This window comes from Limanda limanda, chromosome 15 (assembly GCF_963576545.1).
Source record: "Limanda limanda chromosome 15, fLimLim1.1, whole genome shotgun sequence".
Classification (NCBI taxonomy): Eukaryota; Metazoa; Chordata; class Actinopteri; order Pleuronectiformes; family Pleuronectidae; genus Limanda; species Limanda limanda.
In genome coordinates this window covers 22,611,283-22,637,925 of record NC_083650.1, presented here as the reverse complement: position 1 = coordinate 22,637,925, position 26,643 = coordinate 22,611,283, and the positions used below count along the sequence as shown (strand labels likewise).

Here is a 26,643-nt window from a genome sequence, read left to right as displayed (position 1 = left end):
TGCAGTTAAACATTCACATTAGGTTAAAACAATAAACAAATCTAATATTTGTTTCAAATTACGACATACTTCCTTGTAGTATGTGTGTCTTGCTTAAATGACGAATCTGGACCCCAAAATCTCAAATGTATCCCCTGCCCCATAAATGGTATTAATATTACAGTGATTTTTTTTAAATCATGCAAAGGATTTTGATTTTAAGATTCCTCACACTTCAGTCTGCAATAATTCAATAATTCACAACTGAGGGACAAAACATGCTCAAGAACGTCCGTTCATTTTGTAACTTATTTTCTAAATCTATCTGAATCACTACTTCTGAATAAACTCATGGAATGATTCCAAAACAATGTCACAGCCATATTTATTCATCTTTAGCACCTGTAAAATCACTGAGCCGACACCTCTCGTCAAATACACAGAACGGTTATTACTCCCATTCTGTGAAAGCAATTTCCCTGATCCTACAATTTGCAAACTTCCTTGAGCACATTTTAATTATAGGTATTGTACCTTACGTGTAGCTAGAAAGGCTTGTCATGCAAGACCCAACTCATGTTTCAGAGCAGGGAAAATCCCACAAGCTCTCACTTTGAGTTTTGAAATTTGACCAGAACTGTATACATGCTTGTTACAAAATGTTTATACACAGGTTGTTTGTGTAGCTCTATTGTTTTTTTAAGTACCACTCTATAGGTGAATACTCTTTATGATACTATGATTTATGTTTAAGTTGCCAGATGTGGCAGAGTGGAATAGCTGCTGCTGTAATTTATTCAACACTAAATTTACAATGTGGTACAAACCCACAACATACATTAATGAAAAGTTCTGTTAGTATTAGACTAATAATATTATTATGCATTATAAAGCCTCTAAGGTTTGCACACGCCAAAGAGAAAAACAAATTTGGGTAAAAACTACATTTTAGCTCAAGCTAATTTACTGACTTCTTTCTTGTTGATTTTATTTCATGTGTTTCATGTTTCCTTTGGTTTCCTATGGTTGAAAAAGCTGTTTTGCTGCCTTAGTGCTTTAGTAACTGAGATTCCGGTACAATATACACAAACAAAAGATAAATGAGAAAGAATAAATCAGATATGTCCTGCTAATGCTAGTCCAGCCTTAGATGCCCATCCACACAAAAAACAATATAATCCTCCTATATGTTTTAAATGGAGAGATTTATAACTTTTAAGTGTGTTAGACACTTTGGGCTGTTTAACCTTCGCCCTCCTTGGCACTGCCAGAACTTTAGTTTCAGTAGTTTTCCCTTTTCTTTTTCTTTTTTTGATAAGCTGCCACACAACCATGTCAACACACTGTAGCTGTTCCAGAAAAACTTCAATGAGTTCTGTACGTTCCACCAATTTTTTCCTCCCTCGACACTTCCACTTTTGAATTCCTCCATGTTCCCCTCTGTTGTGCATATTTTGTGCAATACCCATGTACGCAGCACAAAAAAAGGACACGACACAGAGCAAGACGGAACCATGTGTTTCTGTAAATAACCACATCTCTTTAATGCTAGTCCTGTGTACTGCCCAGAAAAAATACACCATTCAACAAGTTACAAACACTGGAATTTCGGAGCGCATAAAGGAATGCTGAAGAGTAAAGACATTGGTCTAGTTTAACCACTTGACTAAAACTCTACTCATGAACAGAAAGAGATCTGACAGATACAGAGCAATACGGGAAGCTGAGGGATTCTCTGATCCTTATTTTATGGTCTTTCATGATTGCCACAGGAACAGACAAGATACACTCTGTGCCTGGCCCGACATTTGATTCAATTTCTGTGAAATAGACAAAGATTGGTGTTTATTTGGCCATGTATTTAGATTGGTTTTATTTATTAATTTAGGAATTAACCAAGAAGTAGGAAAAGAGATCACATTAGTCCGGTTTTAGCGTCTTTACACTGGCTTCCAGTATCACTGAGGATTGATTTTAACTTGTTGTGTACTTGTTTTTAAGTCTCTTAATGGTACAGCACCCTCAAACATCTCTTACTGTTTATCGAAATATGTTCCAAACCGTTGCCTCAGGTCTTCTACCGCGGGCTTGCTCAATATCCCCAAACCAATCTATAAAAAGTTTGGGGAAGCCGCTTTCTCTGGCTATGCACCGAAGCTTTGGAACAAACCCCCACCACACATCAGACGAGCTTCTTCTGTTCATAGCTTTAAGGAACAACTCAAGACCTATTTCTACTATGTTGCTTTTAATTGGTCTTTGTTTTATTTGTATTCTTTCATTTCTTTTTTTATATCTTATTTCATGTTTCTGATTTTATTGTAAAGCACTTTGAGCTGCATTTTATGTATAAAAGGTGCTCTATGAATACATTTAGTATTATAATTATTATAATTATTATAAAGATCATTTTTTCACTATTTCTTGAATGGTCCTTTCTTGCCTTTGACCCTCCTATGACCTCATGGTGGGAAATGTCACAGGTGCATTGCACAAACCCTGAATACCAGGACCCTCCTCAGCTCGAGGTCTTCCCACACACAGCGACATCACAGGCCAGCACTTTGGATTCCCACCTTTCGCCGGAGACCTACCTCCATCGTGTCACGAACGGCAGCACGTCACTCTCACACCTACACCACGGCTTCACACAGGCACCCGCTGTTAGAGTGACAGCTCTGTACGCACACACTCACTCACACGCCCACACACACACCCAAAACTCTTGACATCAGGGCTCCCTCCTGAGCCAACAGCTTACACCTCTGCACCCACTGCCAGAGCAGCTCTCTTCACCGCAGCAGAGTCACAAGCTGCCCCCTCACAACCCTCACTACGGGGGTTAACTGAACACTTGGCTGGATTCTGGGCGCTGGTGGAAGCCCAAAAGGGAATCCATCATCAAATGAAATTCACATGTCTATATGTCAAATCTCAGGGCTGCTGCATAACTAATACAAAAAGGTTGATGTAGGATAGGACAGTGCTAGTGTTTCAGGTCTCCATCTGCTGCCAGTGGTTTGACTGTGTGAAATGATCTATTTTGGATCGGTGAGGGTTAAATGTCTTTCTTAGAATGCAATTTCAGAGAATAACAGTGAAGCATTAATGAAGGTGATGAAGAGGTATTATAGGACAGAGGGCTTCCATTGATCATGGTTACATTATAACTATATTCTGTTTACTTAGCTCGCATTTGACATCTGAGTTTCTTGGTGCAGGATGGACAGGGAAACATTGAAGTCCAAACCTCAGCACAGCAGCGTTAATGTTTCTCTAGAGTCAAATCATACTAAGGAAAACCTATGTCCTTTGTTATCCACACTGTAAAGAGTTCAACAGCCTGGTTGTGGAAGTATTCATTCATATTCTGAATAGAGATTTTGATTATCAGCCATAATATTTGTAATCATCCGAGGTAGACTTGCCACAAACTATGAGATTGTGAAACGATGTCATATGTTCCTGTAGAAGCCACGATTCCATGACATCAACAGCCTTTAAGAAAAACATGTTTTATTCATGATATAAATGACAATCCTACTACATCCATAAACATGCACAAACGCAAACATGATAAGTGATACAATTGAAAGGAAAATGTAATTAATAAATACAATTTGAATGTGAAATCGATCTATTTAATCTCTTATATAGGGACTAATGAAGTGATTCTGCTGACAAATATAATATGCGGCTTTTCCTGTTTTTATCAGTGTGAAATAATAATAATATTTGTGTGACAATTCTCTAAACTGAATCTATGGTTGGTTAATCAGATTTTCTGTCCTCCGTTATGAGACCAAATCTAATTTAATTCCACATTTTGAGAAGCCTCTTATAGACACATTAAAAGGGAACACTCTATTCCCTGTTTCCTTCCTTTACTTTATATTGCAAGATTACATAGTATTACTTTCCTTTTGTCAATTTTGTCTGTCCTCTTTACTGCTGTAGCAAATCTCCCCGGTGTGGGACTATTATTATCTTATTTTATCTCTATTATTGTAGGTGCGTTGCCTCTTCTGCTAAGTTACAGCACCCTCTGCTGGACAGAAGTGTATAAGTGCAGCTTATTTCAAGGCTCAGGCCTTGTAAGTCGAGTGTGAAATATTATTAATGGATTTGTGTATTTTAAGTTGGTAAAATGTTTTTTTTTTTTTAAATAAAATAAATTAATTACAGTGACTGTTGCATTTATATGATAAAGTCACGTGACACATGCTCCTGTAACCATAGATTTATATATAAAGGCTAGATGTCTCTTCCGACGGAGCCGGACGTCCGCACATGGCGGCCATCTTGCTAGGGGGCATCTCGCTCAACCATAACATTGTGTTGGTAGTGGTAAATAACCATAAGTTGCTCAATTTTCAACCGATTTTTAAACGATCTGGTTTGTTATAAACGTGAGAGATGTAGTTATGACACTGCATAAATTATTCATTTTTTTTAAGAAAATAACATGATAATTCATAAGTATGCAGTGTCATATCTACATCTCTGACGTATATAACAAACCAAAATTGAGAAAATTATGGTTATTTACCACTATCAACACAATGTTATGGGTGAGCGAGCTGCCCCGTAGCAAGATGGCCGCCGTGTGCGGACGTTCGTCTCCGTTGGCCGGCAACGCAGACGAGACATCTAGTCTTTATATATGAAATCTATGCCTGTACCGACAAGCACAGGTGGTGCCTTCAGGAGCTGATGTAAATAAGGACATTCATTGCAAACCCGTATACTTCCATTATATTTTGGGGGGATTTATTGAAATCTCTAAAGTCGTGTAAAGTTCTAACACACAAAAATAACGGTTAAAACAGGTTTAAACAGATCCAGAGTTGCATAAAGTCTTGTATAGTCCACACGCAGAGCACGAGTGGCGGTGTCAGAAGGAGAGAATTCCGAGGAGACCTTGAAGGCAGCATCAGAAACAGTGTCTGAGTGTTTCGTGTTATTTTTTACACGTTTGTCTCGTCATGGACTCGCAGCCTCCTCCGAAGCCGTGGGAGCGACGGGCTCCAGGGATGATATCTGCGCCGGTGAACTACAGGTAAACACGTCTTCAGCCGCGGCAGCTCGCTCGCCATCTTGGAATCTGCTCCGTGTTTACCTGCTGCAGCTGGTTAGCTCCTGTAGCTAGCTGGCTAATACTGAAGTTGTTGCAGGAGAAACCAAAAAGTAAAAAGACTATAGCGGGAAGGACAAGTTGATATCAAACACTTAGTTAAACTGTATCGTCTTTATACATTGTATCCTCTCAGTCTACTAGATACAGACTCGAGTCCGGACAGGTAACTTCTGAGCTAGGCCCAACGAGGCCCTGTTGTGTTCAGGCCTGGGGGTTCTTCACAGACTTCACCTGTACTTCCTGCTTCTGTTTCATTACGTGAGCATTAATGTAAACACTGTAGAGTATGAAATGTATTTATAATTGTAGGTCATATTGAACACGATAGTCCCAGTCTCCTTGCACTCCGCTCCATATACTGGAACACTTACCTCACACATCATATGTGATATGTGTTAATATAAATCATATTGATATTATATATCATTTAATACAATAATATTGTCTTTTGCACACTCTGTCTACATATTCTTACACATATTATATTATTTTATCTATTGTATAGTCAAATACTTATATTTATACCTCTACTATATATCATATAATATTATATCATACTCTTTGTATATTCTACACATATTTATACATGTGTACATGTTATTATTATTATTATATTTACAATTATTATTATATATACTGTTGCTGACATTATTGCTATATACTGCTATTATATTGGTATAATTACTATCATATATAAATATATATCATGTTATATTATATACTCTATATACTGTACTATTTTTATATACTGTCTAATGATAACATTACCATCATATCATCAGTACTATTACCATCATCCTGCCACTGCACCTTATCTACCTATTTATCTTGTGTTTCTGTTTTTATTCTTTCTACCTCAATATTTTTAATTTTATTGTATTGCATTGTATTTTATTGTATTCAAATATACCGGCTGCTATGACGACTTAATTTCCCTTCGGGGATGAATAAAGTAATCTATCTATCTATCTATCTATCTATCTATCTATCTATCTATCTATCTATCTATCTATCTATCTATTATATTAGATCTCCTGTGCTTACTGCTTACACATGAGCCATCAGATTCAACATGTTGCCTCATTGCGTGTAATTGTAGTGTCATACCAATAACGTTGTGTATTGGGTTTGAACAAATCCTCAAATCTTGTTTCAAATCGTATTGTTTTTGGTACGAGTTTAACCCTGAGGGGTTGTTGTGAACATCCTGTTAATGATCAACCTAATGCCTGTTGTAGGGTAGGTCACACATCAGTCACATGGCTAATTTACTTTCTTATCTTGACCTTTCATCTTATAGGTCTGCAGACTTTGGACGAACCCTAGGCCCCTCCACTTCCACCGGCCCCCCTATCCTGACCAGGATGGTGCCCCCAGTGCCCCCCCGTCCTGTCCAGCATCCCGTCCAGCAGTCCTACCGTCCAGCCTACAGCCCCTTTACCTCCTCCTACAGCCCCTATGGGAGCTCCATGTACAGTGGCTACAGCCCCTACAGCTACGGGGGTGGTGGTGCTGGTGGCTATGGCGGCTACGGCCAGGGTGGTTACAGTCGCCTACCCCAGCAAGAAGACGTGGCCCCCAGCAGGTTTGTGCAGCAGGCGGAGGAGAGCAGCCGCGGTGCCTTCCAGTCCATCGAGAGCATCGTTCAGGCCTTTGGCTCGGTGAGCATGATGATGGACGCCACCTTCTCTGCCGTGTATAACAGTTTCCGTGCCGTGCTGGACGTAGCCAACCACCTCACGCGGCTACGTAGTCACCTCACCCGAGTCTTGTCAGCCTTTGCTCTGGTGCGAACATTGCGTTACCTCTACCGGCGGATACAGATACTGCTGGGGCGGAGGTCAAATGCAGATGTTGAGGACTTATGGGCCGACAGTGCTTCTGATGCCCTAGCTACGAATGCAGCCCCCAGGCTTGGAGCAGGGATGGAGGAACCCACTGTCAAATCTTGGCCAATCTTTCTGTTTTTTGCTGTGGTTCTGGGTGGACCTTACCTCATCTGGAAACTGCTGAGCTCCAGCCCCGCCCCGGAAGAAAACGGTGAGACTCACAGCCCATTTAAGATTTGGTACTTGTTGATGAGATAATGTCTTTCCCAGGTTTTTATATTAGAGCTTCACCCAAGTGGATTCCTATGGGGGTTGATACCGATATATTGGCCTTTATAATTGCCAAATCTCATTATTACAACCGTATGACGAAGAAGACTGAATTTGTTATGAATTATTATAAATAAATAACGTATTAATACTATAAACTATTAATAATAAACACAAACCTGTTATTTAATATTTTCCATCATCAGCTCTCACCTCGGGACATCAAACCTTATGACTGCAGCTGGTTTTCCATTCATGATGACACCTGGTTTTATCCGTTACTTAATATATATAATAAAAAACTTGCACCATCTTGAGGACCATATGTCTCTGATCACTGGGAAAACACTAGAAAATATATGAGAACTACATCACTTGTACCAAAGGCAGCCATTACTGTACATATGTTCTACGTGTTGGATTAAAACATAAATATTTCTCAAATGATATTCTATACATGGTTGGAAAGTGAATCTCATAGTATTGGTGTATCCAGCCAGTCTTTTACTCCAAACAAATAAACATCTTTAGATAGATAGATAGATAGATAGATAGATAGATTACTTTATTCATCCCCAAAGGGAAATTTAGTCGTCATAGCAGCCGGTATATTTGAATACAATAAAATACAATACAATAGAATAAAATAAAAAATATTGAGGTAGAGAGAATAAAAACAGAAACACAAGATTAATAGGTAGATAAGGTGCAGTGGCAAGATGATGGTAATAGTACTGATGATATGATGGTAATGTTATTGTTAGACAGTATATAAAAATAGTACAGTATATATAGTAAATAATATAACATAATATTTATTTATGATAGTAATTTACCAATATAATAGCAGTATGAAGTAATAATGGCAGCAACAGTATATATAATAATAATAGTAAATATAATAATAATAATAACATGTACACATGTATAAATATGTGTATATAGACTTGTATATACAAAGAATATACAAAGAGTATGATATAATATGATATGATATATAGTAGATATATAAATATAAGTATTTGACTATACAATAGATAATATAATATACTATGAGTGTAAGAATATGTAGACAGAGTGTGCAAAAGACAATATTACTGTATAAAATGATATATAATATCAATATGGTTTATATTAACCTTCTGTATTTAGCCACGGACTGGGCCAGTGGAGAGGATGACCATGTGGTGGCCAGAGCAGAGTACGACTTCACTGCTGCGTCTGAGGAGGAGATTTCTGTTCGGGCGGGGGACATGGTCAACCTCGCCCCTAAAGGTGAGAGAGCTCCTGAGCGACTGACGGCCATTGTTTTCTGCCCTCAGGTTCCCCCCCACAGGGAAATCTTTATATGTTTCTTGGTGCATTTAACCTTTTTTAATTTACTCAGTGTTTCCCCTGCCATTCTATTAGGAAGGCACTGCGTCCCCCCTGGAAGGTCAAGTTAATTATTTATTTTAATTTTTAATATAGCGCCAGATCTCTACATAAGTCATTTTAAGGTTACATTTCCTATAAAACAGGTCTATAGCTTGCCTTTCTGTCTCGACATGGTCGCGCGGTGTAGTCATGGTTTTGACGTATACTCAGTGAAACACTGTGTTGAAGGAGCGTTCTGATGTCTGAGTGTCAGTGAAGGGGTCGGGGTGGGACATGTGACTGTGTGGACCAATAGGATGGGCTTGTCCGGGGATCGGGGCTCAATGAGGAAGTAAAGTGTTGACGGAAGAAGCTATGTTATTCAGCGACCCTCGGAAGAGGCACAATTTCTTACGGTGTTTCTAAGTTGTTTAAAGTTTTATTAAGGTGTACGGTGACAAGGACGGTTCAATAAACGACCTGAACATCAGTTAAGTCTCATCAATCTTTCGGGGGATCTGCTACACCGTCTTTGGTATCATTTTTCTGGTGCATTTTTTTTTAAATAAATAAACAAGCGACGCTTAGCCGGGGGGGGAAGCCTGGCGGCCCGCCAGGCCTATAAAGCACTGGAGGAAACCCTGAGCGCATGCTCCATGACGTCTTTACAGTGATTTCAACCACTCCGCTCCAGCGTTTCCGTGTTTTCGTGACAGGGCTTCGTGTAGACGAGATAAACATAAGTACCGGATCCAAAAAAAATTCCGGATTCCGGCAATCCAGGTTACGTATGGAAGTCAGTAAATACATACATTACATACATACATATGCATGCATAAATAAATAGATAGCCAGATAGATAGATAGATAAATTACAGTTCATAGAGAATGAATAGGGGATTATTTCAGTTTTCTTTTTGGTTTTAGGCAGTGGTGGGAAGTAACAAAGTAGAAATACCTCGTTACTGTACTTAAGTAGATTTTTCACATATCTGTACTTTACTTGATTATTTATTTTCCTGACGACTTTTAACTTTTACTCGCTACATTTGAGCACAAATAGCTGTACTTTCTACTTCTTACATTCTCAAAACTGGCTCGTTACTTGAGCAGCGGAGGTTGGACAACGTGCACCTTTACACACGACGCACCTCTCTCTCTCTCTCTCTCCCTCTCTCGCTCCTGCAGGAGCTCGGTTCAGTCTTTATTATTAGGGCCCAGGCACTGACAGACGTGAGGCCCTGTTGAAATTGTAAGGATTATTATTCAGGCAAATTAATTTGCTTTTTGAGGGCTTTTATTAGGTGACTTTACATAATTTTTTGAAGGTATTCCTTTTTCGATTCACATTCGTTTTTTAATATTGGAAGTAGTTGGTTTAAACAAAAACTGTTGGTAAATAGATTATCATTGGTTGGCCGTGTCTACTTAGTCTTACACGTTCACGCACACAAAACAAACAGATTTAAAACAAGTCGAGATTGAAAAACAAACAACACAACCAATTATATTTGCAAACGCAAAAACAACTTTCAGCCAACACAACCAAAACCAAACACTGTGTCGTGGACGACTGCATATTCACGCACACAATTCAATTAATGGACCTCGCCAAATGGAACCCTGGGTAATCAGGCCCAGTTTTCCACTCACTATAATGCCAATATAATTCTTGCAAAGATATTATATATCTATATATTGCCAATTCCAATCCTTAGTCGCCCTTTGTGCTGACTCAACACAATTTAGAAGCTGTTGAGTCTTTATATATGTATTGTACAAACTGGCTTATGTGTACAACTTCAAGCAGGGTTGTGTCTTCACTTTGCCGTCCCTACAGGCAAGAGACCCTACAGGTGTATTGTCACCCTGCTGGAAACAAATGCAAACGCAGGCCCATTCAGTGAAGATAGTCTAATGATAAATAAACAGGCTTACATGTAGATGCGTGGACAAGCTGGCGGGCAGGTAAACATCCAGGCAGTTACACAATACAGCTAATAGACACAAAAGGTTCATTTGGTCTATTAGTGTTCTTAGGTAGAATCAAGAGGCACTTGTTTATTCTGTTGTGTTGATTCTTTGTTGTCGCTAGTAGTTCAGATGCACTTGTCCAATACTATTTTAACCTCAGCATCTCGGGTTCAAAATTTGTAAAATTATACATTATATATATATATATAGTGTTGTTATAATTTTTCAGTCAGTTGAAATAAATCCTGAACTGAACAATTTTGGGTTGTTTTGTGTCTGTATAGGCCTACTATAAAAAGCACTTAGCATTTTTAATTTTGGTACTTGTACTTTTACTTTTGATACTTAAGTACATTTCAACACAAGATACTTTTGATACTTAAGTACATTTAATATGCCAGTCAGAAATCCAATGTACAGTTCAAAATCATTAAAAATCATTAAAAGAAACACATTAACATGATTCCTTTAAGTTTTTGTGTCTGTGTCTGTCCCCCCCCAAAGCTGTAAACCTAGGGGAAACACTGTTACTCTTTAGGCTTTCATCTGTTTTTCTGATCTATTAACATTTTCTGAGTTGATTCTTCTGAGTTGAATATACAGTATATATTGATAACATGATATTTCCTCTCAGACCTTTTATTCTCTCTTGTGTGCAGAGCAACAGCCCAGGGTGCGTGGCTGGCTGCTGGCCAGCGTGGACAGTCAGACCACAGGGCTCCTCCCAGCCAACTACGTTAAGGTGCTAGGTAAGAGGAGAGGCCGTAAGCACGCAGAGATGGAGAGGCTTGCTCAGATCCAGCAAGCAAACACGCACGTCTCCCAGGCGGCCTTGTCTTCACACCCACAACCAGATCCCACCCAAGGCTTCACCCCTGGGTCGGCCTCCACCTCGCCTTCCTCAGAGGAGCTGCTAGAGTCAGTGTACAGAGAAGCACCCGCTGCCTCCAGTGTGCCCTCCTGCACAGTGCTGAACATTAATGAGACCATAGACTTGTGAGGTTTACGCACATGTACAAACCGCTACATGCAGGTCTGTGTGGGCGCATAACATTCATCTGCTCAGTCCGTACTTGTTAGAAGCGTTGAACTAATAATCAGCTGACATTAGATTATTGGTGAAACGGCATGGACCTCACCAAGAAGCTCAAAGTACTTTATAGATTCATCTATGATGATTCAAATAATCTAACATAATCTGAGCCTTTACTAAGGTCATTGGTCAGAATAGGTCTCGTACAGAATATGATGTCAAGATTGTTCAGAGACAGAAATAATTTTAATGTCTAAGTAAATGAGGTGCACTGATGTATCACCTGTGTTTGGTTTGATACTGTAATGATGTAACATTGTGTTGGGTCGGGACTTTACACGGTTTTCTCTGTGAAGCAAATGGGATTTGATTCATCCAGGTTGAGGGGCTAATTTAGCAAGTTTCCAACAGTTCAGAGGATGAAATTTGTAAAAAAAATATTTAATAGTAATTTTGAAAATAAATATATTTCCAAATGATCTGGCTATTGTTATCTTTCTATCTGTCTATTTAACAGCACTGTTGCCAATACACTAATACATTCATGTCCAAGTATGAATTGTTATACATGAACTCAAATGGAATAAAAACAATATGTGGTTAAATAACAAATAATATTATTTTATGTCTTGTCTAGTTAGCAAGATAACACAACTACTGTGCAGATTTCCACGAAACTTGGTGGAAAGAAGCAGTTTGAGTCAGGGAAGACCCATTTCACTTTGGTGCAGGTCCAGGAATTGGTTTCACTTCCTTTAACATAATGATATAGGGCATTTTTCAATTTCAATGTTCTTTTGCATTTTACATGAGAATATGCAACTTGGTGTCACCCTTTTGAAGTTCTAAGGAAGATTCAGTGCAGAATTATTATTATTGTCATTATTATTATTAGATGTATTATTACTCTTACTTTAAGTAGTAGTAGTAGTAGTTTAATTCATATAAAACGTGTTCTCATGTGACACTTTTAAAGGTCTTAAGGAGGATCTCCTTAAGACCTGTAAAATCTCCTAATACTAATTTTGAAAATAAATATATTTCCAAATGATCTGGCTATTGTTATCTATCTATCTATCTATCTGTCTATTTCACAGCACTGCTGCCAATACATTTATAAATTGATGTCCAAGTATTTATTGTTATACATAAACTCAAATTGAATAAAAACAATGTGTATTTAAATAAAAAAATATATTATTTTTTGATATAGGGCATTTTTCAATTTCAATTTTCTTTTGCATTTTAAAACCATATCTGTTGATTTCTCAGAGGAAAATGATGAAAAAATAGTCAGGGTAAGAAGACTGATATTTAGGAGAATATGCAACTTGGTGCAGAATAATTATTGTCATCATTATTGTTATTAGAAGTATTATTGATATTACTTTAAGCAGTAGCAGTAGTTTGATTCATATGAAACTTGTTCTCACTTTTAAAGGTCTTAAGGAGGTTCTCCTGCACAAACAGCAGGTTTACGACCCCTGTCGCTAAGCAACGGGACGCCTGAACCTGCTGCAGTGCGACAACAGGGACGAGTCACCGCTGCAGATCCGACTGCGCATTTATTCCAGTTAGTTCGGTTCCATCCCAGGACTCGATCTCTCAGTTTGTATGTTCACAGAACAGCTGTGGACCACACGCGTCTTTTCCTACCGAGTTTAAAACGTGTGACACTTCCTACTTTAGCTGAGATGATAGCTGGAGCTAATGCTGCCTTCAAGGACTGTCGGGATTTATATTGCTGCGTTAGTTACATTAAATTACTTTTCATTTAGCTGACGCTTTTATCCAAAGCGACTTACTATAAGTGCATTCAACCCCGAGGGAACAAACCCAGAACAAGAAGAATCAAGACAGTACAATTTCTTCGAAATAAAGCAAAACTACAAAGTGCTATTGGTAAGTGCCATTTTAGTGCTACCAAAGTGTTAGTTTCAAAAGTGGTTAGTTGTTTTTTTTGTTTTTAAAAAAAAGGTTGTATTCAAGGTACAGTCGGAAGAGGTGTGTTTTTAGTTTTCTGCGGAAGATGTGTAAACTTTCAGATGTCCGGATGTCAATTGGGAGCTCATTCCACCATTTAGGAGAATTTTGAATATGTTCATTAAATATTTTTGAAAGACTTAAGTCTATTTCCACTGATTCTTAAATATCGTACCGTATAACTTGTTTATTCTTGCAAAAATGCTCTCCTCTGAGACATAAGGGATTAAATAGTTTATGGCGGTTATTATTACATAGTTATTATTCGGATGAAACAGCAGCACAGAAACAACTGAGCAACTTTAACAGGAGCAGTCGTGACGCACGCTGTGGGCTGGAGATCGGGAGTTTTACGAGGAGTCCCTGAAGGCAGCAGATGCTGTCCCGCAAAGTGAGCTAGCAATGGAGGCAGAGAGCCGGTAGAGGAGGAGGAGAGGACCGCAGCATCATCATCATCCTCACACACCGGCATGACAGCAGCTGGAGCCTAGAACCCAGAACCACCGTGACGACAAGTGAGTGAACAACATGTGTGTGTGTGTGTGTGTGAGTGAGGGATGTGGACGGAAGCAGCTGGTTGTGATCTGATCCGCCAGCTGCAGATGTTGATGGAGCAGGAGGACGGAGGGGCTCGGCCTGCGCCTTCACCACCGCTGGATGTGCGTGATACAGGTGCACCAGCAAATGTGCAGATGTTATAAATGATGGGACTCATCGTGTGTCCTGTCTGATATCACCGAGCCCTCAGGATGTCATGGCACTGACAGTTATCAGTACTTTGTCTTCTAGGGATGCGTTACTCAGCAGGGGGTCACCAGACAAAACCAGTGGATAGATTATTTCTCTGTATCTATATATTGCTTCTCTTGTCTTGATGAACACTGCAGGTTATTGTCATTCACCCATTCATTCATACTGTGCATCTATGGTAGGGACGGGAATCGGCAGGGACCTCCCGATACGATACTATCACGATACTTAGGTGGCGATACCATATGTATTGCGATTCGGTAAGTATTGCGATTCGATATTACGATTTCCTGGGATTTCTTTTGGTTATTTTTTTTTTTTTAAATACTGGACCATGGAAAAAAGTTGAATCATACCTTCAAATATAACACAGTCAAATTCACTTAGAACTTTACAAGTTTTATTTCAAATATTAACATTAACTTAGTGACTGCCGGGCAGCCAATAGAGAAAAGAAATAAAAATGTGAAATAAAAATTATTGTATAGCCCCTGTCAACTGCACACAAACTGACAGATTAAGAAATGTATGCCACTTAAGCTTCTTTTAAACAATAAATAAAAGGTAAATTAAATAGAATGAATAAAAGTTTACTTAGAATATAAACTTTGAAATAAACAAAAAGTAGGTTATTGTTGTTTGCATGTAGGTGATGCAAAGCTAGCTAGGGTATGTTTAGATTCTTGTGCAAAAACAAGAGCTGGTCAACTTGCTCTCTCTATATATCCCCCCCGTATAAACCAATAAATACGTTTTAAAAAAATAAATGATAATAATTTTATTTTTAAAAATCGATTTTGGAGGCAGCATGGCGATTTAAAATCGTCATACACAAGAATCGCGATTCGTAACTGAATCGATTTTTTCCCCCGTCCCTAATCTTTGGGCAGTGCTTTTTCTATGAGGGGCATTTCAGGGTTCAGTGCCTTGCCCCAGGACACTTCAGCATGCAGATGGGAAAGACTGGGATCGAACCATATACCGTCTGGTTAGAGGACGACCGCTCTACCCTCTCTGCCACAGTATAATAAATTCTAGGTCCTCAGCCTGCATCTTATTTCTTACCTTCTTATTCCTTATGTGAAACAGTAAATGGTCTTTTCATCCGCCACAGAATTCTTTACTATCTTCTGCATGACACTCTTCTGTGAACGCCAGCACTTGCACATCCAACGACAAGACAAGATGTCCTGAAGTGCTTGTCACCACCAAAATATTGTGTTGTTTTCATATCTGATGCACGTGATGTGTTGTGAGTTCATCTGCAGGGGCTGCATTAAATCCTAGAAAGACCAGTGTTGACATTGCTCCACAAATTTCCAACACAAAACTGTATTTATATAACACCTTTAAAACAGTAACAAGCTGCTTTACAAGTTAAAAATAAACAATTGAGGGCAACACAACAGGAAATGATAGAGAGCTATTAGAAGATCACACACCATTATGTCACAAATACAAAAATAGAAAGTTTTCTCAACCAAGTACATGGTTAAAGCAAGATAAAATGATAAAAATAGTAAGATCAGAGCCAGAACAAAATGTGTCTTTAAGAGAGATTCAAAGAGTTAAAGAGTTTACCAGACAGATCTCCTCAAGGTGATAGTTCCAAAGAGAGGGAGCCCTGACAGAACAGGCCTGATCGCCTTAAAATTCAATAATTAAATATTTTAATTGACTAGAAGCAAGTAAAGAAAAGCTAACGTCGGAGGGATATGCTTCTTTCAGTAGATTTGGTGAGAAATCTGGCTTCTGCATTGTAGACGAGTTGTAATTTTTGTAGTTCAGAATAATCTGTGTTTTTTTTTGGAATATTTAAATACATTGTGTTAACTAACCATTTGAAGGTCAAAGTTGTAATGGATTCTTAACTTTATGGAAGCTGGCTGAAGTGAATGTGAAAGTGAGTCCTCTCCACTGTCTGCATTCAAAGTCGTGCATGATCAGTATCGATGCAACACCCTGTGAATTGTGCCGTAAGAATAATTAAATGTTTTGGATGCCACTGCTTACGTTCCACATCTCTCTTGAGATAGGGGTGGTCCTGTACGAAAATACAATCATGAATAACTTGGAAAAGAATTGCAACTCACCCTTCATTTTAATTATCGATTATATGGTGATTATTTTCTCAATCCAACAATTCGAGAAAAAGGTTCATCATGACTTTCCAACCCCTTTGTTTTCAAACAGTCCACAGACCAAAAGATATTCAGACTGCGCATCAGTCTTGCTGGAAATTAATGAAACAATTATCAAGATAGATCAGCCAACCGATCATTTCCAGGCTGATTTGGATGTGACGGTTGTTCAGTGTTGACACGCTGCCACGTGTTTCTTATCTCTGTAGAGATGAGCCGCTACTGCTCGGACAACAACAACTTCCCCTATGACAACAACGTCCTGGTTTTGGACATGGTGCTGGGCTCTATGTGGGGAGTGCCCCAGCCCATAAACTGGGACAACGTGGCCAAGCTGGTCCCAGGATTCACTCCCAAGGAGGTAAGATTTCTTTCTTTTTTTAAGAGGTTAGGGTTAGGGTTATCCCACGACTTAGTAACACAAATGTGGACATTGCTGTGATCTTGCAGTGTGCCCGTCGATTTGAGGAGCTGAAGAACACAGGGGGGTTCACTCACGTCGACAACCAATGTAATACTCTGACCGAGGGAGGCACCTCCCCTTCAAATGGCCTGTCTATCCTGATGGACACTGGGGAGACGGTCGACTCAGGAGACAGCCAGAGCAGCAGCAAAGTTACAGGTTGGTCAGTGACAGCCTGAGCAATACAGATTAAAAAAAACCTTGTTTAGTTTCTTTTCTTGACACATATTTTCTTTTCTGCTCTTACAGTTTAGCGTCATCTAATGAATCATTTAAGTTATTTAATATAATTGATATCTTTCAGACTCAGATCGTTTATTTTTGCGCGAGAAATCACTACGGGAACATTCAGATGATTTAGATTTTTTAAAATGTTTGTCAGTAGCTATGTTATTGATGGTTTTCTCTTTTTTGACGTACAGGCTCTAAATCGACACTCTCAGGAAGAGTTGGGGGGGGTGTGGAGAAGAAAGAGAAACGAGTGTCAGTAGACGAGGACGACCGACCTCAGAAGCCAAGAGAGTAAGTGGTTGTAACTCCTAGTCCTTACAAGGTGCTGCTTTCCAGAGCAGTGAAGCCAGCTAACCTAGATACAAGTGTGGATTGCTCAAACATACAGATCTGCTTAAAGTGAAACTCTCAAGTTAGCAAGTTTACATAGTTTTATTTAGTCGAATGTTTTAATGACTGACTGTATTGCAAAAAATAGATGCACACTTTTCTTCCCACAGTCCCAACATGGTCATCCACGTGTGTGATGAGACCAAGAACCTGAAGCAGGACTTCACGTGTCCCAGAGATCTTCTGGTTAAAGAGATGCGTTACTTCGCTGAGTACTTGTCTGTGGACGCCCAGAGATGGGAGGAGGTGGACATCTCAGTGCACTGTGACGTGCAGATCTTCGACTGGCTCATGAACTACGTCAGGAGGAACTCCGCAGGAGAGGGAAACAGGGACAAACCCCGGCTCGGTAAAATCCTCCAGAAAATCTGTAAAGCAACATCAGACACAACGTTATTCCTCATGGCAACGCCTGAGCTGTCAGCACCTGTTGGTGTGAACCAGTGGATGGTGCTTGATTTCTTGGTTGGTCATGTGGTGTGTGTGTGTGTTTGCTGGGCCACTGGCTGTGTGTTCTGTGTTGTGTGTCGGTTGTGGGGTTTGCTTGGTTGGTCATGTGGTGTTTGTCCATTACAGAGCCCAGCAATGTGATCTCAATCCTGATCTCCTCCGAGTTCTTGAAGATGGATACGTTAGTAAGTGTTGTGACGCTTGATGCCAACTGTGTCGTTGTCCTTCGGGCCCCTTGTTTTTCAGATGCAATGCAGAGACTTGTTCTTGTAAAATTTCTCTTTTCATATTTACATTTATAATACAAAGAATTGAATGTTTTGCATCTTATAACTTCTCCTGAAACAGGAAAAACAAGAGACCCATAGATAGTTGATGTTGCATGGATGTTAGTGTTAGTGTAGATTTTATTTTGCTTCCAGGAGTTTAAGTTCTAGTTGAGGAGTTAAAACTGTAGCAGTGTTGTTTAATGTGTTTGTGAAGGTGGGATCATATGAATGTTACAGTCCAAGTCGAAGGCTATTGTAAAAGCTGTTTACCTTTTATATTGCTTAGGTGGATGAATGTATCCAGTACTGCTACAAATACATGAGCGCCATCGTGGCTACACCCTGCAACATGAACTGCATCAACAGCAACCTGGCCACACGCATCGCCGAGTTCTTCAGCCACAACGAGGCGGACGACATCAGGGACAAAAAGGACAAGTTCAAGAGGTGAGTGTCAACAACCTACACAGTGTTCAGTCAGTGTGTGTGTGTGTGTGGCTGAGCTGCGTGAGGAAAACAAACAGCAGAGGAGGAGAGACAGAGAAATGACTCATGTTCACAGGTAAGTGATATGAAGTGTTTGAAAAACAGCATAATATCACAACCATCCTTCCTGAGTTGATTCTGTTGTTTCAAAAACAATCACCAGTCAGTCATGTTGTGCAGAAAAGCAGGCGTTGGATACTGGGGAGTTAGTATCGGAACAAGAATGGCTCTCTGTAGACCACCAAGCTCGGCCAAGGGCCAATATAGTTCAGGCAAAGTAGCCCATTTTGGAGCCAAAAATAGAAGTAATTGTAAAAGAATTTTTTTCAGCATAGATTATTTCTATGAGGTGTCCAGAACAACATACTAAAAGTCCTAAGAAATCCTAGTTGAGGAAATATGTTTAATTCTCATCAATGTATGCATATAAGGCCCGGCAACAATACACCCCAAAAAGACTATTTTTTTCCTTTACTCCAATCAAAATAAAACTTTACACAATGAAAGTAGCCATGAAACGTAACATTTTTTGTATTACAAGTTTCTTTGAAAATGAATTTATGTATGTATTTGTAATACATATGAATGGTGTTTGCCTATGCAAATTAGGACATATTCAATAAGTGTGGAGCTCATGTGCTTGTCAAATTCATTTCAAAAGAAACTTGTAATACAAAAAATGTTACGTTTCATGGTAACTTTCATTGTGTAAAGTTTTATTTTGATTGGAGTAAAGGAAAAAAATAGTCTTTTTGGGGTGTATTGTTGCCGGGCCTTATTAGCACACATTGATGAGAATTAAACATATTTCCTCAACTAGGATTTCTTAGGACTTTTAGTATGTTGTTCTGGACACCTCATAGAAATTTGTTGATAAACAAATAAACCAACAAACGCACAGACAGAGGCGTAAAAATGACCTCCTTGCCAGAGGTAAATATATGTATATATAGATATGTATATCTATATAAACTGTATATATGTACTGTATATATATATATATATGTATGTATACAGCCATCTGTCAGGAGAATCTGTTGTGAACAAATGTATTCACAGTTTTTACTGCAGTAAAAGCACCACTACAACAGTGTGAAGATACTCAATGTCACACTGATGATAGAACTCACTCTCTACACTCACTCTGTACAGAAATATCATATTAAAGAAATTACAAATGATATATATGAATATTTATTCCTGTAGCTTTAATCACGGAATTAGAATTTACTCACTCTCGAAACTTTGCTATTTTGAAGCAGTTTTTGTTTGTGGTATTCAAACGTAAAGAGAAAACAATAAACAGAAAAAACCTGTTTCAGTAAAATGGTTGAAGTGGTGTACATGTGATCAGTCGACAGTTTGTAGAATCTGTTCTGCACTGATGTTAGATGAATTATTTTTATTACCGTCTGCTCTTGGTTCATTTTATTTGATTGAACGTTGATCAACAGCCATTTCTCGCAGCCTCTGAATGGCATCGATGAGATGATACAACAGCCCTGTGTGTGAATTAAATATAGTTCTATATTCGTCTCGACATTACAGTGAAATAGCAAAAAAGTTTGATTGTTTTTTCTCTTTATTTCCTTTCACCTTAAAAGCAAGTTGTTCCAGAAGAAAATTGAGCGTCTCTTCGATCCCAGCTATCAGAGCAGAGATTCCCCGGGCAACGCCTCGACCCTCTACAGGTGAGCAGGAAGCTTCTTGGTTTACTCACGTTTCTTCAGTCTGTTACCTTAATTCTTCTGACTGTTATTGTGTGTCGTACGTGTGTTGTGGATCCCAGGTGTGGTTTGTGTGTGAAGATGCTGACCAAAGACACAGAGAGGAAGATTTGTTGTGTTCCAGGGAAAATCAACGTCGATGCTCAAGGAGAAATCATCTATACCCACACAAGGTTTAGTAGCACTCGTTCATTATGACTCCACTTCACATGTATGAGGACATGATTCATGTAATTGTGTGTGTGTTTGTGTGTGTGTGTGTGTTTTTGCAGACAGAGGAGTTGGGACGTGCATGATTACATCAGTGGACTATATGAGGAGCTCAAGTCCTGGGTCCTGGTTTACTGGAGAATCTGGGGTACAATCAATTACCTCACCTGCTCCCGGTGCCAACAGGTCAGTGTGTGTGTGTGTGTGTGTGTCTGTGTGTGTGTGTGTGTGTGTTCAAATGATTAAATGAGGAAGTTAAGAGTGTGACTGATATAAATCAAGAACATGCTCAAGGATCTGAGATTTATTCTATGAATCTGACATATTTATCATGTACATTTTGTGTGTGTGTGTAGTTGTTTGTCTGTGCAGAGCTGACCCACTGCAAGTACCACCAAGACAGTGTTCTGTACCCTGGCCCTGGTGCTGAGAAGGGCTTGCATGGTGCAGGAATTTATCCCTGCTGCAACCAGAGGGTTCTCCGCTTTGACCCCACTGGAATGCCCAAGGTATGGACCACAATTCAATAGAAACTAATACAGTGCCCATTCTAAACGGGCCTGTTTGGAATGTGCCGCTAGTTTGGCTTGTGGTGATGCTGGTCACAGGGTTTCTTTGTGATATTGTAAAAGTGACCTGCAGCAGAAGAGCTGTTCACATGTTTGTTCGAATGTTATCACAATTGCGTGTTCAAATAACAGTCGACATTGCACTTCACTGGACCCATTCGGTGTTGAGACCTGCGAGCTAAAGACTGACAGAGATTTTTGGAACTTTTAGATAGATGCTGCCAAGTTACTAATGTTTGAGGAAAACCTTTAGAATGGCTTTTATTCATTAACTAAATCTACTTTGTTAATTATAAATATTTGCTTGTTCAACAAATCAAACCATTTGCTTTTTGCAGTCTCTGTCATATGATTAGTAAAACAGGTGGACTCAGTAATGGCTGCCCTGTCAGTGCTTAATATAACCACCATTTGAACTTTTGTTTTCTTGCTGCTTATTTATTCACGTCTGTGAGCAGTTACATTTGAAAACTTGACTTGCAGTCTGCTGATTCCAACACATTCCAACTGAAGTGTCTGTACGAGTGGAAAAGAGGAGGACACTCAGTTACTTTGACATAAACCCTGAACGTGGAAGTTTTCTAGTGCTGCTTCAATCTGCTGCTGCCTTTGCTTTGTCGGATTGTTGTAAACGGAGGAAATCATCATATGTGTGTGTCTGTGTTTGCAGGGCTGTAAGATGCGAGACCACATAGTGAACCTACCTGATGAAGAGAGCTGTGATGAGGTGACCTCAGCTCAGACCAGAGTCCTCAATGACCTGCTGCTGCACAGAGACGCAGTGTGTGTGTCCAACACACCACCGGTAGATGGGTGAGCAACAATTCTTCTTTTTCTCCCAGCATGTTATTGTTTCAAAGGAGTGTTGGTGAGAGAGGGTAATACAGTCCTCTGATGATGTGTGTGTGTGTGTGTGTGTGTGTCAGTACTGAGGAGAGTCCGTCCAGTGCCGAGAAGGTTCAGGACTGTGATGTTCTCTTGGAGCCAACACTCCTCAGACCTCTGAGAGGAGACGGCAGCACTGTAAGTCTCCCTCTCTCTGTCCGTCTGATGCTTTTCATCTGTTCACCTTTGTGTCTCTACCTCGGTTCTTTCCCTCCCTCTGACCTCAGCTACTTTCTCTTTCTTACCAGTTTTCCCTCTTGAAAAACTGGAGTCTGCAGCTGGTAGGGCTTTCCCCTCATTCCCTTCATTACACAGTGTCTGCTTCTAACCTGGGATTGTTCATTTTGTTAGAAGGGAACTCTAGACGGGTTGTTTTACTGAGATCCCTTTGTTAGATCAGTCAAAATGTCGGCTAATGTCAGTTTCATCAAGCAACTGAGTGGTAATGTGTGTGACCTCTCAGAGGCACCAGTCTCTTCTGTCAGAGGACGAGGAGTACACCACGGGGTCAGAGGTCACTGAAGATGAGGTGGGGGATGAAGAGGAGCTGTCCAAGAAACAAGGTGAAATAACAGTGTACTTTTATCACAATGTCAAAATAAGTATTAATTGATTTTATGATAGATTAAATACAGGCAGCTTTTCTTTTGGTATTTTACTCTATACTTGACTAGAATCATAACTTATAGTTACAACTAATATTATTCATAATTAACTTTCTGTTTAACCATTTAAGAATTAAAAAATAAAAACTTTGACTTCACTTCTCCTCATCAGCAGTTAAAGTGTTGGTTTGACAAAAATATCTTAATGGGTAGCAATGGGTAAAAAAAAGGATAATTGTTTGTCTCACTATTTTTGTTAAATGTTTTCACTATTACCAATATAATGTCATGTCATACATGGGAGTAATCCCCCTCGCCGCATCACAAATGTCATGTTTGTTAATTTATCAATGAATTTTGGTTTATTGACTCGAGCAGCAGCTTCTCTTGAACACAGAGTCCTTTTTGTAGTTTAAATGATTAAATTCTTTATAGCACTTCATCACTGTTCTACTCTCACTCTGCATTTTATCATTACATTGTTCCAGTCTTTGCATTTTGAAGACTGGAAAATAAAACAGTTGCTGTGTTTGTCCAGCAGGTGGCGTCAGATGCTGTTGATATATGTTTGGTTTCTCTCTCCAGCTGCTAAGAAGGCAAAGAAGGCTCACAGACCTCTGAAGAAACAAATGTCCTCTCCCAACTTCCAACGCAAAGACAAACCAGAGAAAGTGAGTCGGTGATTTCATTAATATTCAGTCCACACTCCTCAGTGGAGTAAAACCCTGCAGAGGGAAACCTGGACGTGTTCACTGCTTTGGTCTTTAATTCAGTGTCAGGAAGCTGCACAGAAAAAGTTCTGTAACAGGGTGTGTCAATTATGGAAACGTCTTGAACATTGATATAGAATGTGGGTTTTCAAAGTAGAGTCACTTATATTTTATATGAAGTTAGATATACAATATTAGTATCAGGGCCATATGAAGAAACTAATATTCTGTGATTTCGAGAAGAAAGTTGTAATATTACAAGAATGAAGTTCTGATTTAATGAGCAAAAGGCATAATATTATATGAATAAATAACATTTTAAGGAAAAAGGCAGCAAGGAGAATTTGTGTTTGAGTTTCACTCCTTCTGGATCCCAAATCTTGAACCAATCTCATGTCATGCCCATGTGACCACTGGTTTCTTGCACAGTGAAGTCCTGATACTTATAATATGTATGTAATGTATTTAGTAATATGTAAAACTTAACTAAAGTACAACTTAACAAAATGCTGCCTATTCCTCTCGCAAATGAACTACAATTATTCTTTCAAATTTACGACTTTTTTCCCATAATATTACAACTTACATGTCGCAAATTATCACCTTTAATAATATTACAACTTAATTCTCGCAAATGTACCACTTATTCATGTAATATTATGAGTTTATTGTTGCAAATGTATGACTTTATTCCTGTAATAGTAACACTTTACTCACGCAAATTTACAACTTTGATTTTATAATATTGTGACTTTATTTTCCCTTTAAGTGGCCCATCGTACAATATACATAAAGTTAATTCAAGCAAAATAATTCATCTTGAAAGAAATTAACAGTTGTCTCTAATATATATGCATGACTGCTCTAAAACACCTACTAAAGTGACACAGTTGAACCACAAACTGCATTGTCACTTCTTCTTGTTAATTCCTGCTCAAACAACACAGAGCAGCTGGAACATTAGTTTACGCTTTAATGTTTGAAATCCATAACTCTTGTGTTTTTCTTCCCTTGCAGTCACAGACGAGGGACAACACACCTTTCGTGTGAGTTCATCTGCAAACACCATCATCCTCACACACGTTCCTCTCACACACTTGTGTATCTGCTGCAGTAGTTACGTGCCTGACGCTGTTGGTGCTGCTTCTCAGTGCTCGTGTCGGCCGTTTGAATGAGCTCTGCCTGACGCTGGTGCCTGTGGTGTGTGTGTTTTGTAGAGTGAGCGTTCAGAGAAGTAAGTGGGACAGCTCTCGCTCCATGCGCTACAACCAGGACGCTCAGAGAGAAGAAGGTAAAGGAGGCGTCCACAGGAAGTCAATGTTATTAATACTTCTATATTTTTAGGCATGTCAAGTATGTATTATCTATTCATAGCAGAACGAGTCCTACTTGATTATTTTATTATGACATTTACAACTGTCCAGTTGTGGTCAAAGTCACTGTTACCTCACAGAACATGTATGTGTCCAAATACAAACAACATGTCAGGAACACAGTGGGAAATCCTTTCAAACTTGAACCTTCACTTCACTCACTTTGATCTATGTGGTCTCTGTGACGTTAGGTTTTGTGAATTTATCAGGAATGTGAGTTGGGAATTTCATTACATCTGGCAAAAACATTTACATGAATATTTTAGTTTATCACTTGTGATCTTTGAAGAAACTGCTGGCCGATTTTTATTCAGAAAATCCCATGGTTGTGTTTCAGTTTGGACAGAAACAGACTTTTTGAAACAATTATTGTGGAGGTAGAAACGTATTCAATAATTAAAAAATTCAAACAATAAGTATCATAATACAATTTTCATCAATAGCAATACAACAACGGTTCATTATATAAAGATATAATACTTAAGCATTGTGAAAGCACTGTGAGGAGTTATAACAAATAATTGATTGTTATGTCATGATTGTTGTTTATCAAGTTTTTGTTTCTTTTCTTTATTTTTAAACCACAAGCCTCCTCAGGAACTTTACACTGAAAAAAATTCTAATGGAACATTTATTGTGATAATTATCGATTTTAACTGACATGAACATTTTTATCTGGATCATATTTTGGACTATATTGCCAAGGTCAAAGGTCAATGTCAGTGTGACTTCAACGACAAAATGCACCAAATACCTTTTATTTAATTCCTTGAAGGTCTTCACTACTTATTTAGAGAGGAGTAAGACATGAATGTAGACTGTAACTCTTTAGTTCTACTCATTACTGTTTAATCGTCTTTATGAACCAGACCAGCGTCGCATGGTGGAGATCATCGGCCACCTGACGAAGACGAGGTTTGGAGACGAGGAGCAGAGCAGATCCAAGGAAACTAAAGAGGTGTGTGTGTATGTGTGTGTGTGTGTGAGTGTGTGTGTGTGTGTGTGTGTGTCTGCTGATAGATATGGTATGTATGGCAAGTCATCACATGTGAAGAATCAAACTGCTGCAGGAAATGTGACCAGGATTTATTCACAGCATGAGGCTGTTGTTGTCAGCACAGTTGTTCTAGTTGTTGCAGCTGCCTGAAGTTGGATTGTTTTTGGACTGTGTGCCTGTTTGTGTGTGTTTGTTATTGCAGCCGGCCGGGGGAACCTACTCCAGATTGGAAGGGCAGTTTAAAAGTACATCTCAAGCCAGACAGAGTTCAGAGAAGACACCCAGGTTAACACACAGACACAGACACACACACATACACATATGTGTACATCTTATATGTCATAATCTGACCACATCTTCTTCTGCCTCTTCAGATCTAAAACTCGCTACGCTCAGATCCGGACGACGTAAAGGACCCGATGGGAAGAAGGCCTCTGAGCTGATGAAAAGACAGATCAGAAGAAAGGAGGAAGAGGCGAGATCTTCCTGTGTGGAGGAAAGTAACTTCCTACCGGCAGCCCCCTCCAGCACGGCCACCTCTTATAACTGTGGACCCTCCTCTCACCCTTACCCCCCCCCCCTCTCTGCTTATCTCAGGTGACTATGTATGGATCACCGTTAACTGCGTCCTCTATCACTCAGCTCGCTGTGTATTTGTGCAGCTGTGACCAGTCTTGGAAAAACAAGGAGAACTCTGGATCTAGCTCAGCTCTTAGGAAAAGCACGTTGACGACCTCAGTGTTTCTTCAGGATTTCGTTTTCATTTGGAGCCAGTGAAGTGCAGGTTGAACATGAGAGATGCTGGTTTATGAAGTTGAACTGTTTA

General features: G+C 39.3%; 2 protein-coding genes across 2 annotated transcripts; both read left to right on the top strand.

Annotated features, from left to right (window-relative positions):
* The first annotated feature begins 4,904 nt into the window (after positions 1-4,904).
* pex13 (peroxisomal biogenesis factor 13) lies at positions 4,905-12,057 on the top strand. Its single transcript, XM_061087098.1, has 4 exons — positions 4,905-5,038; positions 6,417-7,156; positions 8,368-8,490; positions 11,205-12,057. Exons 1-4 carry the CDS (start codon positions 4,965-4,967, stop codon positions 11,543-11,545), a joined length of 1,278 nt encoding a protein of 425 aa, XP_060943081.1. The 5' UTR covers positions 4,905-4,964; the 3' UTR covers positions 11,546-12,057.
* Positions 12,058-16,663: 4,606 nt separating this feature from the next.
* Positions 16,664-26,326, top strand: sanbr (SANT and BTB domain regulator of CSR). Its single transcript, XM_061087646.1, has 20 exons — positions 16,664-16,813; positions 16,903-17,074; positions 17,338-17,437; positions 17,647-17,885; positions 18,113-18,171; positions 18,542-18,702; positions 20,346-20,432; positions 20,531-20,641; positions 20,741-20,864; positions 21,035-21,187; positions 21,918-22,060; positions 22,174-22,270; positions 22,381-22,413; positions 22,596-22,695; positions 23,323-23,408; positions 24,465-24,493; positions 24,665-24,738; positions 25,690-25,778; positions 26,020-26,102; positions 26,192-26,326. Exons 1-20 carry the CDS (start codon positions 16,664-16,666, stop codon positions 26,226-26,228), a joined length of 2,127 nt encoding a protein of 708 aa, XP_060943629.1. The 3' UTR covers positions 26,229-26,326.
* The last annotated feature ends 317 nt before the right edge of the window (positions 26,327-26,643 follow it).

Bases quoted from the DNA above. Each gene is read 5' to 3' on its own strand.
- sanbr (XM_061087646.1), top strand. From the start codon at position 16,664: ATGAGCCGCTACTGCTCGGACAACAACAACTTCCCCTATGACAACAAC. The intron at 18,703-20,345 runs GTGAGTGTCAAC...TCACCTTAAAAG, and splicing joins AAAAAGGACAAGTTCAAGAG to CAAGTTGTTCCAGAAGAAAA. The intron at 24,494-24,664 runs GTGAGTTCATCT...TGTGTTTTGTAG, and splicing joins AGGGACAACACACCTTTCGT to AGTGAGCGTTCAGAGAAGTA.
- pex13 (XM_061087098.1), top strand. From the start codon at position 4,965: ATGGACTCGCAGCCTCCTCCGAAGCCGTGGGAGCGACGGGCTCCAGGG. The intron at 5,039-6,416 runs GTAAACACGTCT...TTCATCTTATAG, and splicing joins TCTGCGCCGGTGAACTACAG to GTCTGCAGACTTTGGACGAA. The intron at 8,491-11,204 runs GTGAGAGAGCTC...TCTTGTGTGCAG, and splicing joins GGTCAACCTCGCCCCTAAAG to AGCAACAGCCCAGGGTGCGT.